Genomic DNA, 16,492 nt, shown 5'->3' on the forward strand with positions numbered 1-16,492 from the left:
GGGAGGTTATAAATTCAGGTAGCCATGTGGTAGGTAAATGGGGGCAGCTCTTTAGTGAAGAGGCTGCAGAGTGTCACAGCTAATATAAATGTGTTTGCCATCTGCAAACAAGAGGACCTGTCTCGTCCCTGACATGGGAACCCCTTTCAGTCAAGCTTTATTGTCTTTTTTATCCTGGGTCAAGAAGGAAGGGAGATAGACAGTAACTATTTACTACCACCCTGTGCATTAAATTGCATTAGAAAATGTGCTGAGGGAGGATTCAATGGCCGTAATAGTTTGTCCAAAGTTTAAAATATATATATATATATATATATATATATATATATATATATTCTCTCTTTGACATGCCCTGCCAAATTGGCATTTTTAAAAATTGACAAGTAAAGAAAGGCTTAAAAAGTGAGAAAATGCAATAGTTATGCAATTCTGCACATATATCAAAGCAAAACTAGAATAACTTAAAGAGGCCTGTTCAAAATGGGAACCCGACATTTTTGATCTGCACCTAAAGCCCAAAGTAACAGCTGGTTGCGTGCCACAAATGTTTAAATTCACATTCTTTTCATTGTCTCGTTGTTTTAACAAGTCCTATTTTAAATAACTACTGCAAACATCTGGTTATAACCATGGTTTTGCATGACAGGGATCAGTACTGAACTTTCTATTACAAACATTGAACTCTCACTCTTGTGCAAAACCATATGATTCTTTTGCAATAACTATTAAGATACTACTCGGGAACTGTGGCAAAGAACAAGGAAAAATCTAACAAACTGAGAATGTATACCTGTGTGAGTCATTATTAACAGTGCTCTGGGCAATAAGGCAGTACTGTCAGTTGCCCTCTAACTCGTTGGATCCATTAGCAGCTGCGTGCCAATAAACCCTGCAAAATGTTTCTTTTAACACTCTTTCTGTTTGCCTTTCTCAGGCCCACACAAATCATTTCTCTGGAACAAGGAAAGGGTGTGCGCGCCCAAGTTTGTTTTCTCAGAGCTGTTATCATGCCGTCCCACCACATTTATTTATCATAAATCTCGTGCTCTTCACTGCACTTCAGAGCATTGACCTGAGCTGAGTGTGCCAAGCTTGCCTGCCATTTATTTTGTTTTAATTGCCACCAGGGATGATAAAGGATGGTTAATAGCAGCACAGGGTTTAAAGAAATGTTTATTTTTGGAGATTGGGAAAAGTTAACTAGTCGATCAGTGGCAGCTATACTGATAGAGCGTGTATTTAATCAACACAGATAACCGTCCTAAAAAAAGAAAGATAAGAATTCCATTAGATACAGGTAAAAAACAGATTTACACCTGCAAGGGATCTATACGGCATATCAGCACAACATAATTATACCTTAATGGGTTTATTTGGTATTTCACTAGTGCCTTTGCTGGTAGCTAACAAACTTAGTGATTAATTAAAAGTGCCACCTATTTTTCTTTATATGGCGATATTTAATAACATGTTTTCTATAGTTTGAACACTTTTGCTACCACTCTTATATCAGGAAGTTGTATTGAATAGAGCCATAGAAGAGGGAAGCAACACAGGTCAAAAGGCAGAAGCATTGTGCTTTTTGATTGAATCAATCCATTGTAACTAACCCTTTCTTTCAAACCCTTTCTTTCTAAAAAGTTCAATTTTATTATCATCTATAACTTCAGAATACAGTTAAGGAAGCCTCTCTGATCTGTACAGCACACACCTTTCAAGTAATCCCTAACGCAGCTCGCAACGTGCCTGCCAGTCGGCACATATGAAGATATGCCAGCTGTGTTGTTTCTTTCCCAAGAACGTGCATTCACTTTTGGCCTCAACCTGTCGTTTAATAAAGTTTGGCAAAGCACAGATTCAAACCAATTACATTCTGATGCATTGGGTAAATACAGTCTGTGTATTCAAGCCATTGCAAAGGCAGCTTGCTTCACTGGAGTCCAAGGGAATAATAGCACTGCTCTGTGCATTGAAACACCATTTCCATTCTGCAGGATATGCATAAGAAGGAAACTGTATACTGTATACCCAGCTGTATATTATTAGCTCCCTGGGTGTTTTTTTTCTGCAACTGTGTTTGTGTTAGGTTCCATATTACTGGCTCTGCCTTTGCATTTTTGCATGAGAATCCCAGCAATAAAGTCTTCAAGTAGTGTGCATGCTAGCAAAAGTTTTACATGAGAAAGCGATGACGGCATATGAGGTTTGATTTCCTTTTTTGAATTGCAAAATCCCTTTCCTTTAAAATCTGTTACTACCAGTGACAGCAAGTATTTATAATCCTAATCCGTGTGTTTGTAGACAGAATGATAAAAGGAGAAAAAGTCAAATTGTTCTTTTGTGTGTATAAATGAAGGGAAATGGTCTGAGCTAAAGTAAAGCAGCAGCTTTTCATGAGCAGTGGTAGCATCTGGTGGGAGGATTTCACTTGCTGTTTGCTCGGTATTAGGGAGCAAGCCAATATCTGTCCTGGGGTTGTATTCTCATTGGGGTTGACATAGTAACTACGTATATCCGGGTTCTTTATGATACATAATATTAACAGGTGTGTACATATGCATGAATGAATAGACAGGTCAATGCACGTTCTTAAGGCATTAACACACAGCATTTAACCTTCCCAATATCTCCTGAACAAGAAAATAGACGGGAATGTCATTCATCAAGTGTTTAATTCACGTGTCATTTGAAGCAGTGAAAAGGTGGTGTGTGTGTGTGTGTGTGCCGAGGGATGCTAACAAGATATAACCTTTTGCCCCTTGACATCTGCTGCAAAAGATAAGATAAAGGTAACTTGACTTTCAGTTTTCTTAAATCTCGTTTGGAAAGTACAGTATATACTTTTTGGGTTATATATATAAATTCAAATATTTTATCCTTATGCATGACATCAGATAAGTAGATAATGTGAATGCACCTGTGTGTCATTGATGTTTAGCTTTGAGCAGGAAATCAATAGTCCATTGTTTATCGGATGTAGTTAGCTTCTTTCTTTACAAAACCCAGGTATTGGTCTGTGACAGACATCTGGGAAATTCCTGAGCTGGTCAAACAGGGAGAGCTGCAGATGGCTGAATACAAAGAGGCAGCATTTTATAAGAATATGAATTTAACAAAAATGCAATTCTTACCATTGCACACTTTAGAATTAAAATCATTCTGATTCAATTCACTGTTATACACGTTAACAAACAATGATATTTACGAGGGAGACACCTGCTCTTAAATGAAAGCAGTCTTAATGTTACAACTATGGTAATGCATAGCATTTATGCTCATTTACAACAGTTACGGATGACGGATGGAAATCGAGAATGCTGGTGAAATAGCATGAGGAGAAAATGGAAGTATAACTCATTTGAAAACCAGCTTTTTGCTACGTAGCATGACTGGAGAATATTGGTTTCATACTGAATGCCCAGAGCCAGACATCCACATTTCACAAATGAGTAATCAGAGACAGAGCTGAGATCACTGAATCGCAAGAAAATTAGACCATTGAATAACTGATAGAAAAAGACAACATGAGCTAGCCAGAATGATGACAATATTGTATTAATCGGAATCTGCTAAATGTCAGCCTGAATCGATCTGAAATGAGAAGAGTTTGCTGGTTTTAGCTCAGTCCCTGTGCTGTGGTATAATCAGGCACAGCTGGCGTGTGCTCAGTGGAAGGGTCACTCTGTTTCTTCACAGTCCCAGAGGTGAGAATGCCTTGAACGCTCCTAAATTCAGCACATGCTTCGGAATGCAACCAGGACCTGACAGCAGGGCCATGTTTTGCATGTAATGGATTTCTGTCAAGATGTCTCGGTTTTAATTTAAATGAATCCTGTGATGACCCCTAATAGGGTTAATATAGTAAGAGCCCAAGCTAGCCTGCCTATCAGGGAAAGGTGAAGAAGGTACGTTCTTTTAGAGGGGCTATTTATAAGGAGACCTAACAGCAGAAGACAGCTGTTTAGTGGGAACTAACAAACTAAAACTCTACCACCAGAAGTTATTCGCGTTATTCTTATTCCACATTCATCAACATGAAGGAGCACTATGGTGGGCATTGACTTCCTCACAATACACAGAAGGTTTTTTAGTCCTGGGACCTAGAATATTTTACAATACATCTCCATTATCCTATGCCACCAAAAAGACTCTGCCTTTGTCCTTGTCAGCTGATTCTACACTACACAGAGTTAACTAACTCGTTTCATTTTATTTTTGTTGACAATGAAAACCTGCCAAACGGAAGCTTCACCTTACCTCAGAAATGAGGGAGGGCCAGGGCTTGGCCCTAGCCTATTTTTGACAGTTCTCATAAGACAAGATCTTGGTATACTGCTTGTAAGACAAAGCCCAGGGGTGATTCAGTTCGGTGAGTAACTTCCTCAAAGTGTCTGTCTGAAACAAGCCTGGGTGTGCAGCTCGTCACAACTGACTGAGACCACACAGGAGAGGGACACACCCTGCCTGAACCTCATCACCTTCCAAAAACATTTCAGAGTAAAGGCAGGGAGGAGACATCAGATACAAGATGTGATGTATTGATGTCAGGTAGTGTGCCAGATGAAATGAAGCTCCTGTCACACACACACATTCCCATGCATGCACAGCCACACAAGCACACACTTAACCTGCCCACCCCCACCCTTCACCTCCCACGCGTAATGGGCAATGCTGTGCGATGCACTGCCGGTACGGATTGAGACGCCGGTGAGATGAGAGTACGAGCTCCATAACTGCTTGTGAGCTCGGCTCTTTGCTGCAATGGTTCAAACGCTTGCTGATAGCGTAGCTCAACACAGACGAGCTTAAGCCCAGAACTTAACTTATGGGTTCTTGGCCTACAGTTGTAACTTGAGAGATGAGAAATCTAAACTTTTGCAAGTCTGATAGACTGTCTACTGTTAGTGACAACAGCTTCATATATTATATGATATGATATGATATCATATTAATTATAAGCTGTTTTGTCTAAAAAAACATTTCAACTATAATAGTTGTACCTTTTTCAGTATTAAGAACCAGTTTCCCTTGTAAGGAGCCTCTAGTCTTATGGCCCTCTGCTAACTGGTTGTGAGACCTCACCCGCACCCTTCAAACTTGGAGAGTGTCTTGTAACCAACTACACAAGTTCAGGGGTTTAAAAGCCCTGGACTTATATAAAAAGGAAATCTCCTAACCCCCATGTGACAGGGATCCATTCTCTTCCCCTTGCGGAACAGCCCCCTGATTCTGGGCAGACCCATGTGCACTAACATCCCTGGCATGCACAAGCCTGATACCAGATGCCTGCATTTCTTAGGCCTGCCTTCTGTCTGCCTGTCAGTACATCCACGGCACTCTTTTCAAATTTTGAATTATTATTTTATTTGATATGTTGTCTTCATAACATTAATTTAGTACGAACGGAGGGGTAAAGAGGGAGGATACTGACATAAGCAATAATTTATTAGAGAGGAATATCATCTAATTCCATGCATTCTTCCCAAGGAGGTAACGTTTATACATAAATAAATGTATGCCAATGATTGACAAAGTATCAGTCAGCATACTATTGGAATTTAGTTTGGAAATCAGGTTTCAAAACACTACCCTGCTTGTTCCTTGCGTTATTTATTCCATTGATTCCACAAAGTACGTTTCATTATATAAATGTTTAATCAGTCTATAAATAAATAAACAAAGTATGTTATTAACCATCTCAAATTAAAACAATACAGTTAATAAGTAACACAGGGGTTGATGTCCGATAGGATAAGGCAGAGCGCAACAGCATTACCCAGGAGTGCATGAACCACCTATCTTAGATTATCCTTGGAATTAGCCCAAAAAAATCAGTTGCTGAAGCAATCCAGGGCGTTCAATAGGTTATTAAAGAATTATTTTCAGTTGAAATTTAGAATTTGAACCCCTCGCTGATAAGGAAACTATATCCTGGCTCTATTGCACAGTCCCAAATGACTTGATTCCCCCCAAGGCAGCATATAAATACTTACAAAACCTTTGACCTGCATATCAATCTTTACTTTCTCCTTGGAATCCGTGAAATGCATAGACCTTAATCTTAAGTGACCAGTGTCCGGAAAGTAAGAGCTCACTGAAAAGTGAAACCAGGGACCAAAAATACTTGTGTAGAAACAGCCTGTGAGTGTCAGAGGGCTCAGATCTGTGTGGGGTATGAACAGCTCTGATATGTGAGACCTGGGCCGCGGAATACTTTATGCTCACAGTTTGATCGATGGCACACTGCGACATTAATGTGATGTTATAAATAAGATTAGCTGGCTGAGCATTACGAGCAGCCCTGTGGAAATCTGTGTGGGTTTCAAAAACCTTAATAAACGCACCAATGGGCACATGAGATTATATTAAACGTTTTCCTGAAAATGTAGTTTCACAAATAAGCACATGTGCACCCATGGCTGAAGTAAATGCAAATGCAAAACACAGGGGCCTAAGATCTTTATTAATTTGCCTCACTGAACAACAGTATGGGAAGTTGTGATAGTAGAATTCATAGGCGGCCATTCAGAAAGGAGACATCCACAAAAGATTTGAAATGAACAATTCTTTATTGCATTTGACAGATGACCATGCTCATGATGAAACATAATATAATTTGGCCCATGGCCTTGTCCATTGGAGGTCAACAGCCGCCCTTATACGCTGGCTGAACTATGATGCAATGAATATTGATTGATGACAGCTAATGCCAGCGGGCAGGACAAGTGGCACTCTGGGCCACCTTCCCCTGGACAAGCCACGCTGCAAGGTGGAGGCAGCGGAGGAGGACGACCAAACACAGAAACGACAAGGAGGCGTAGACGAGAGAGCTACTGAAAGGAACAGTTTGATTACGTATGTGATTACAGAGTGGATTCTCCTGTCAGAAGCGCAACATAGTTTCCAATAAAAAAAGTTCTTGTGAAAGAATTACAAATAGATTACCAAGTTTTCACCTTTCTCTTGTATTTTAAGAATGTTCTATTCTAAACATCTATAACGGTGTATGTGTGTAAGTGGAGGGAGCTGCACGTTAGACACTTTTGTAATACAACAAATTACGTTTAATGATTACTAATTAGCTGAACTATTTAGCCGAAAATCTAGTTTTTAGTACTACGGTAGGTACAGAATATAAATATGAATAGACAATAAATAATGTATATAAGTTTACTGCATTAACTAGAAAAGCACAGTTAGTCACTATAATTAGAGACCCATAAATCAGTCCAATTTTATTATTACATTACCATCTCATGTTTGTTCAAGGTGCAACTGTGACGCCCTGGCTGAAGTGACATAAGCGATGTCTCCTCTTATTGGTCATTTAGATCAAGTGAGTCATTACTATTATTTCCTAGGAACAAACCTGCTTTTACGAGGAAAGATAAGGGATGGGAGAAGTTTGTAACATTAACATCTTTAACCAAGAAATAGCATAAAAAGTGGAGTAAATGCTTTGAAAATACATCTTCTTGTAGACTAAGGTTCAAGTTAGAGATGGGTTAAAACTGACAACTGATATTTGGTGTCCTGTTGTACCCATTCATAGTTGATGATAGCTATATATTTTTAAACTGTAATATGACAGAACAGTCAGTCAGTCTTTAGTATACATTCTAAAGAAAAATCTCATTAGATGAAACCCCAAAAGCCTGGATAAATCTAACGAGCGACGATAAGGTTATGATAAAGGAAGAAGAACCACAAGATCCTGTGTTTCAGTTCAAGCTCAGCCTCTGACGCACTGTGTGCAAGTCACTTGACCTCTCTGTGTCTCACTCTCATCCAGCTGTCAAGACAAGACCCTCAGACTTGATGAACATGATCATGGGGTTCCTCTTCTCCACTTTTATCAATGAAACATCCCTGTGCAAGTGGGTCAACACGCAAGCTGTCCCTTCACTCAACATCATGGACTGTGATTCTTGAAATGTATTTTTGTTTATGACTGTAAGTCGCCCTGGATAAGGGTGTCTGCTAAGAAATAAATAATAATAATCATCATGCATGTACATGTACTCTTGGCACAGGAAGCAAAGTTGGGGGTAAATCTGGATATCTGAATACGGTTTGTCACTGACTGCCATATGAAATGTTATACTCAACAAGCAAACACCACGCTTATAAATAACCAGCATCCATTTACAGGGGAGGATTTGCTTAAGCAAGTGTCTCTCTGCTGGAGAACAGGTGCCTGCAACAGAGCTGCCTTTCAGCTTCTTATTTAAAGAGTAGTAAGCCAGTGTCTCTACTGAGGTATGCTGAGCATTTCCCTAAGACTTGATCCTGCCAGGGAACAGTATACTATTACACAGAGGTGTTACTGTATCAGAACAGTATCTTAAATGTTGCATTTTCTCTTAACAACCTGGATTAGGTACTCATAAAAGAATAACACCTTTCATTTTAACCTCTGAGTTCTAAAACTACTAGTATGGCAAAAAGAAACTACGAAGGGGTTGGGGAGGGGGATGACTACCTAAATAAGTCACGTGTATGCATGCAGCAGTTACTACATATATATTATCCACGTCTGCTTTCAGTTATAGTGAGCTAAGTCCTTTTAAAATCATGCAGACCAGAGGCAACAACAGCTAGATATACAAAAGAAAAGGTTGAAACACAAATAGTGTTTGTTTCTTTCTTTCTTTCTTTCATTTGTTCGTTTCCTTCATTCTTTCTTTTCTTTTGTTCTTTCTAATCTTTTTTCTGTCTTGAATTTCATGTACTATAAGGCGAGGGACAATATCCAACAGTCAGGCAAGGTGCAGGATGGACAAAGAAGCAATGTGTGAGCTTCTCCAAAATCACTCGGGCTGGCCTGAACCCTACCATGATTATAATATGACTTGAAGGTTGAACAAAAACGTTCAAACACGAGTGATTTAAAAAGTCATGCTGTTTAGTTTTGTCTTTAAAGGGACGACGGGTGGCGTCATTACCATGAAAAAATAATCTTAGTGTTCCTACCCACACGTTAGTTAAAAATAGATTAAGATTTTGCTAATTGATTTAAGACGTCCAGGAATTGCCTCCGACTTATCACCATGCCACCCACACTGGCTCCGGAGGCGGAGACTTGTATCACCTAGTGCTGTCGTTCTGTGCGGCTCCAAAACACAGTTCAATGGACACTTCATTCGAGCACATACTGTATATATATAAAATAAAAAAATAAAGCACGAAATTATTTGAAATAAACATTTGAGATCGTGTAAGGGAAATCTAACAATAAATTGCTATGAAGCAACTAATGTTATTTTTTCTGTTAACGATCCTAATACACAAGTAAACATCGGTTTGCACCGTTTTTATTAAACTAATACATACAATAACGGTGTCTCGGTTTGATCGTCAAAAGGAACATAATATGTTTTAAACGGTTTAATAATTAAGTCAGGCTGAGACGTTAAGCTTTATTTAACATAAAAGGGCCTAATGTCGATCTGTTTCAGATTCAGCAGTTTCAGTTGCACAGTTGAACCCAGAAACAGTTTTAAAAGATATATGACGCATGAGGGAGTGGCGGGTCATTAACTGTAAATGAAGTTAAGACTGTGTATTGGACAGTATAGCTTTCAGAGAAAACTGCAAATGTACCCAGAAGTCCTACAATGTACCCTAGCCTACAATATATGTGTATACAGATCGATTGCTTGTATCTATTATTTTAACAACGGTATTTATTTATTGACTGTATTGGATACTCGTTTATGTTGTAATTGTATTACTTTTTAAACGAGGAACCACTTGGAATGAAGGCAATGACTAGTAAACGACCACATCCCGGTCCTTAAAACTGAGGACAGGGGTGCAGGATGCCCCCTAGTGGCAGGAATATACATTACAACCCCCAGCATTTCATGTTGCTCGTGTTTAACGCTGACAAATGCAGTCAGTTTAGCAGTCAGCTTTAATTTTCTGAAACAACATTTAATGATTGTGAGCCAACAAAACAAAATAAACCTAGCCTATCACAGAAATCACAGACAACTACAGAAACCTAACTCTTGTAATGTCTTGTTGTCACACCTTGTTTGTGTGTAATTTTGATTTAAAATCTATATTAATTATACACAGCCTGTGAACTGTGAAATGCAGAAAGCAGGCTTTTTTTAAGACCGTTAACTACTAGGTACCATTAATTTTTAACAAAAGAAAGACCATTGCAATGGTGCATAAAACGTAGTAACGCCGTATCGTTATCACATAATCGTTTACAGCTGCAACAGATTCGTGTGTGCAATGAGTTTCCGCGAACGTGGAACAGGATTTGCGCAACTACATCACTGAAGATGATGTCATCCTCAGCACCTGCCCCTAGCTCTATACACCATGTCACAGTGCATTCACGGGCTACTAACTACTGTGATTAATTGAATCCTCGTTGCCTATAGCATGGTTCAGCGGTGTTACTAATTGCAACAATATTGACCATATTGTGCAAACTGTATATCACGATTCGGGGCTCTTATGTTTGCATATATGTGTTTGCTTAACAATCACAGTTTTCATTATCATGTTCAGTATTCGTTGATAAACTAAGCATTAAAATATCTTAATAAAAGGCTAATTCGTCTTTTTTTGGCGCCAACTCCGCGTTATTTCAAGGGCGCAATCTTTGCTTGTAGAAATGTATGGGAATGAAAGAAACGATCTAATTAGGCAGCTCGGTGCAATGACCCTGACCTCCAATGAACGCGCCACTTCCCAAGAGGAACTTCATTGTAAACTCAATAATGAGGGGACAGCGTATAGAAGCCCGGGGCCATATGCCTCCCTTTCATGAAACAAATCTATTACCATATATGCTAACCTATAGACAGTGCGGATGTTTAAGTACAAATGATGAGGCCAATAAATATTTTGAACAAGGGTGGGTCCCGCGCAGTGGTGTAGTGGTAAATAAAAAAATGGGTAAACTTCCCTGTTTGATGCTCCGGCCCAGACAGTGGCATGGTAGAAACTTGGATTCACCAGGTTTTTTTTAACGTCGTCTGACTACACTTGTCATCCTTTCAGTGCCTTCCTATTAATTATCAAACCAAAGAAGTAACATCGCACTGAGTCACACACAGTACTTAAACACCCGTTTATTTTAGAGCTAGGAAATGAACAAAACCGTGCAGTGCATGCATTGTAACTACAGAATGAAGAAATGTTATCAATCCACTGAAAAAGGTCTCGTTTTCAGAGGGGTCGTGTCCCCATTTAGGGGCGTGTGGAATTGAGAAACATGCCACATCTCATTAGAACGTCTAATATGCATGCTGTAAACGCGTTTTAACCCTTTCGTGCATGGAACTGATAAAAAAAAAAAAACCCTTCTAGTCTTTATATGTGGACATAAGGAACACGCAAATGATGATAGCCTCATATGAGGATGCAATCTGACCCATACAAAACCATGGGGGAAAAAAAATGAAAACATTAAATTATATAATAATCTATATTTCATGCATGAAAGGGTTAAAAAATATATTCAATCACCATAATAGGAGAAACAAAGTGTGTTTAATATATAAATCAGAGTCATGTTACACGCAGTACTTTGCCGCTTAACTAACACTAATCGAGCACCATTGTCCGCGGCAGCAATGTTGATTACTGAAGGCTCGCTCAGCGGCAGACGCGCTCGTGCGCCTCCTCACCTCCAGCAGCAGCAGCAGCACATCCAGCGCAGGGCCCGAGCTGCCAGTGGGAATTACTGATTGGCTCTCTGCCCGGCCGCAAGCAGCAGAGTTCGCTCTGTTCTCACGACCTCGGTACCACACAGGCATCTCTGAACTGTTAACACAGCCACGCAGCGCATAGCTGCCCACAAGAGACACACACTGCCAACTAGCGTTCTGATGACGCACTTGCAAAGAACAGCCTCGTTGGCCGCCGCTAGGAAACACCTTGTAATTTTGAGGGCACAGAAAATACATAGTAGCCTAGTCTATACTCTGTCACGTAGGTAAAATGTCCACAGATTATAATTATTAAATTCACACAAGCTGCTTCTCATTTGCCAACCGAAGCTGCAATTTATACACGATCATTATGTTCCCTTTGATAAATGTATTATATAAAGTCAATGGATGTGTTCCAGGCCGTTTGAAACTGGTTAGCTGACTCTGAATTTGGGGGTGATTTCACGCACGGATATCATATATTACAGAACATATACAGGACAGATTCGTTTGATAACATTGTATATTATTTCGACTTCAAGTTCAGTGGTATAGGTTATTATATTTTATATCGCTTTTGAATTGCAAATATAGTTTTCTTTTTGTATTACCATACTATCCATACTATCCAACACATTGAGAATGTGCGGAGTTAGGAGAATCATAGAAACTGGAACCCACTGCTGTAATCGAGTCTCAGCTACTGGGAGCAAATGGTGCGAAGGAGCGGCACACGGCAAGCAACACGCCGACAAGCGGGCAACCGCACGACCCGGTCCCTGCATTCCAAACACATGGGACAGATCGATTTACAAACCGGGATAAAATCTGTGAAGGAAGGAAGGAAGGAAGGAAGGAAGAGGGAGGGAGGGGTGGGGTTACTTCGGGGTAATCTTAATCTTTAAAAACACAGGGAGAGAGTCAGAGAGTTTATGCTATTTCTGAATTTATTAATTAATAATATACATGCAGACTGTCGTTTGATGCAATTTTTAAGCATTAACCGCATAACCGCAATGCTCCAATACGGAGTGACATAAGGACAGAACACTTTGGAAGCAACCTTTTAAATGCAAGGTTTGATTTACTGTAAATGTAGCCTATATCTATCAGGGTGGTGCAATTTTCATAAAGGTAGTTTCCAAGCACTTACAGGATTCAAGACATATATACTGTATAGAGTGAGAGTGAGAGAGAGAGAGAGAGAGAGAGAGAGAGAGAGAGAGAGAGAGAGAGAGAGAGAGAGAGAGGGAGAGAGAATGTTTGGAGCACCGCTTTTGTACAATTGTAATGGGCGCTAAGACGCGTTTTTCCTGCACGCTCTTTATTTAACGATTCCAGCTATTTCTCTAATCAGGTATTCAGGGTGGAACTGAGCAACTGAATGTACAAAGGATGTAAGATTCCTTCCATCAATGTGGCAATCTGTTAGGACATTAACCCCAGCGCGGAGTTCCCAGGGACTTCAATGGGGCTTAGAGTTCCTACAGATCCCGCTGCATACGAGATGAGACCTTTTCATACTTTTAATTACATTTTGCAAAAGAAAAATATTCTCCCGCCTTTGTGGATGAAGTCTATTATACCCACTATAAAGTCTACGGCGCTACACATTTCCCGCCTTTGCTTTTATTTGGCCATTTAATGAAATTATCAACGTGATCCCGCGCAATGCATTGCCCGTGTGGTTTAGTATGGACCGGAACTTTAAAATGCATTTTTAACACCTGATGCAGAGGCCATATCACCCCGCACACTCCAACGCTGCATTTTAAAGCGTTATACAGGAACGTGTTGGAACCACCTAATACACCTCTTTACAATTAACATTTTGAAACACGTGCAAAAGCACATTTTCTGAGACAAGAGAACACCTTTTAAAAGGTATAAAACTAATCGGATCAATAATGCAACTGTCATACTACGTGTTATATGGCCCTAAAAGTTATTTTGCTGAGTGTAAGTTCATGAACTATTGTAAAAACTAAGTATACTGTAGTTAGTATCGTTTTTTTAATTTATAGTTTAACTGTTAGTGTATAGAAAGCATACAATGATGGTGCAAGTAACACGGACTGTCAGGGTTGACATTGCCTAGCGTTATGCTCAGCTCAGCCCTGGTTTGGGCGGACATGCATAAACGTGTCACATTGTACAATGGCTGTGTGTTAACGGGCAGGAGGGTGAGGGTGTCTTTCCCACACATTGTAACACTGGATACTGCGATATAAACACTGTAAAAAAAAGCATGTTATTAAATGATAAGCAGTAACGCGTATGGTTAACAGTTTGTGTTAAACATAAATAGTTTAACACAAACCGTATGTTTTCCCAAATTATATTGTGTGGTGTCTTTGAAATGTGCAATGCATTTCAGCAGAAAGGAAACGAGAACAGTTTATAAATTTCAAATATTGTATTTATTTGAACCCTCTGTATGCAGGAGGCTTGAAACACAAAACTAGAATACAAATAAAAAAACAAGACTTTGGCATTGAAACACCCATTTGTGACAGGTTAATACAAAACTATATTCTTTCCAGAAAAAAAGAACTTTCAATATAAACATCTTCACCAAGAATGAAAATCATATTTACAACTATAAAAAATCATCCAAATGTTGGATAAACATAATAAATAACAACAACTCTTATTGTAAGTCCTTCAGAAGAGCTCGGTGCGTTCCTTACAACGGAACGGTTTTTTTTATTTTAGTCTTTATAAGTGTTCTAGGGAGAAGGCCTATTTTATTTTCATTTATTTTTTGTCTTTTCTTTACCAAGGCCTCCACACAGATTCGCTCTCTGGGCCGGTGCTGATGACGCCCATGGGGCTGACAGCTCGTGAAACACCGGAGATTCCGAATGACGTCATGCCTTGGATGGGAGACGTCACGGTTGGCGCTGCGTTGGCGTGCACAGGGCTGGTGCTGACGGCCACTGGCACGTTGGTGTTGGCGTAGAGAGGAATAACCGGGGTATTGGCAGATGCGAATGCAGGGTTGGGAATTAGGAAAGCAAACTGTCCGTCCGTTGCGGGAACAAGCTGAAAGCCGCCGTACACCTTTGGGGAGATCGCTTCGGCCGGACTGAGCTTGCCGGGCATGGAGACTCCGTTGAGGGGGGCAGTTGCTGCGGATGGGAGCTGCACTTGCAAGGGCTGCGCGAGGTGGCCCGGCTGGAGCCCAGCGGGCTGCGGGTAGTTCATGGCGATCATCTGACCAAGGCAGCCGGACAAGTGGTTCAAGAGACGGGACCTGACCTCGGTGTTAACCCCTTCGCAAGTGGAGAGGAACCGGGTCACCTCGTTCATGCACTCGTTAAATCCAGCTCGGTATTTTCCCATGACTGTGGGATCAGCAGTGAGAGCTGCTAAAATTGAGGGGAAAAAAACAAACACGTTAGCACTATGTTTTTTTTTTCATTAATGTGACTATTTGTCAGATCGTTATTTAGTTGTGCATGTATTTAATTGACTTACTACGTTTTGAAAAGTATTGACAGTTTGTAAAGTTTTTTTTTTCTTTTTAAAGCTTGCATATAGTATAGTAAATTATTATAGACGGTAAAGTATTTCTTATTTTTAATTTTCATTGTAAAGATACATACCAGTCATTTGGGCACGCTGCAGGTTCCTCAGGTGTTTCACAGTCATCTCAAGGATATCGGCTTTTTCAAGTTTTGAGTGTCTGGAGCTCTGGAAAATAAAAGTAAATACAACATAAGTCCCTTGCAAACAAGCCATGGGAAATGCATAGTGTTCTTTATTGCAGAACGCAACAGAGCTTGCTATATTAACCGACACTTACATCTTTTTTAAGAGCATCCAGAATCAGGGTCTTGAGTTGCCCAAGGCTTTCGTTAATCCTCGCTCTGCGGCGCTTTTCCATGATGGGTTTGGATGACTGCAAAAAAAGACATAAATACTACCATGAGTGCCAGTGATCAAACGACACAAGAGGTTTCGCTTTCAAGGGAGCTCAACAAAATCAACAGGTTCTCTCGTTTACGGAGGCATATTTACCTTTCTGTGTTCGCTTGCACTCTTTGGCTTGTCCGGCGATTGAGCAGCGCTTGCCGGCGCACCAGCAGCTGGGGATGCGGTAGGTTTCTCCATGGTATCGGCTGGCATTTTCATGTGGGAAGGCGTTTTGATCAAGGAGGTATCCTTTTAAGAGTTTGAAAAAGTTGTAGAACACTAGCGGCTATATCGCATTAACGTTGCAGTGTTAATCGATTTTTGGCTAAGATCTTGAAAGCACACTGAGACCAGTATGAGCTGTATCACTGCGTGCCAGTCTGTCATGCGCTTTGCAGCTGTTTCTTGCAGGGTTGCTCTCTCTCATCCAGCAGCACGCTCCTGGTATTTATAGCTCTCTCGCTTGCTCCCAGTTCGTGTGAAACCTTCTCTGCATTCTTTCCCACACTCGCTGGAGCCAATCAGCGTGCGGACTCACCCATTGGGCGCGGGGTAGGTCGGTGATTGGACAACACCCCCGCGGGCTGTCAGTCACGCGCTGCTCAATCAGCCCAGAGGGACAAACAACAAAGCGGCCCGGCAGTGCAGTCGGTCCAAACTAAGAAGCGATAAGGGGAATTGGGAGAATGCGCTGGGTGTTTGCTACCAAGTTCTCTCACTTAGCTGGAATTTACCCTTGTACCACGTAACCCATCTCTAGACAGTGCTGGGAAATGCATATACCCTATATATCTACCTATGGCACTAAAAAAACATTTTATTTGTTTATTACTTCAATATATTTATTTTTCAAGATATAGTTTGGTTGAAATAATAATAATAATAATCATAATCAT

The 16,492-nt window shown here is 40.4% G+C and overlaps 1 protein-coding gene across 2 annotated transcripts; it reads right to left on the reverse strand.

Annotated features, from left to right (window-relative positions):
• Window positions 1–14,075: 14,075 nt before the first annotated feature.
• LOC117425475 (transcription factor HES-4-like) lies at window positions 14,076–16,032 on the reverse strand. Of its 2 annotated transcripts, none has more exons than XM_034042435.3 (4): window positions 15,702–16,032; window positions 15,487–15,582; window positions 15,287–15,374; window positions 14,076–15,046 (listed from the first exon to the last, which is right to left on the reverse strand). In XM_034042435.3, exons 1-4 carry the CDS (start codon window positions 15,813–15,815, stop codon window positions 14,454–14,456), a joined length of 891 nt encoding a protein of 296 aa, XP_033898326.2. In that variant the 5' UTR covers window positions 15,816–16,032; the 3' UTR covers window positions 14,076–14,453. The 2 variants fall into 2 exon arrangements, with proteins under 2 accessions (XP_033898326.2, XP_033898325.2); XM_034042434.3 differs by having other exon boundaries at window positions 14,076–15,049.
• Window positions 16,033–16,492: the final 460 nt, after the last annotated feature.

This window comes from Acipenser ruthenus, chromosome 20, assembly GCF_902713425.1.
Source record: "Acipenser ruthenus chromosome 20, fAciRut3.2 maternal haplotype, whole genome shotgun sequence".
NCBI classification, from domain to species: domain Eukaryota; kingdom Metazoa; phylum Chordata; class Actinopteri; order Acipenseriformes; family Acipenseridae; genus Acipenser; species Acipenser ruthenus.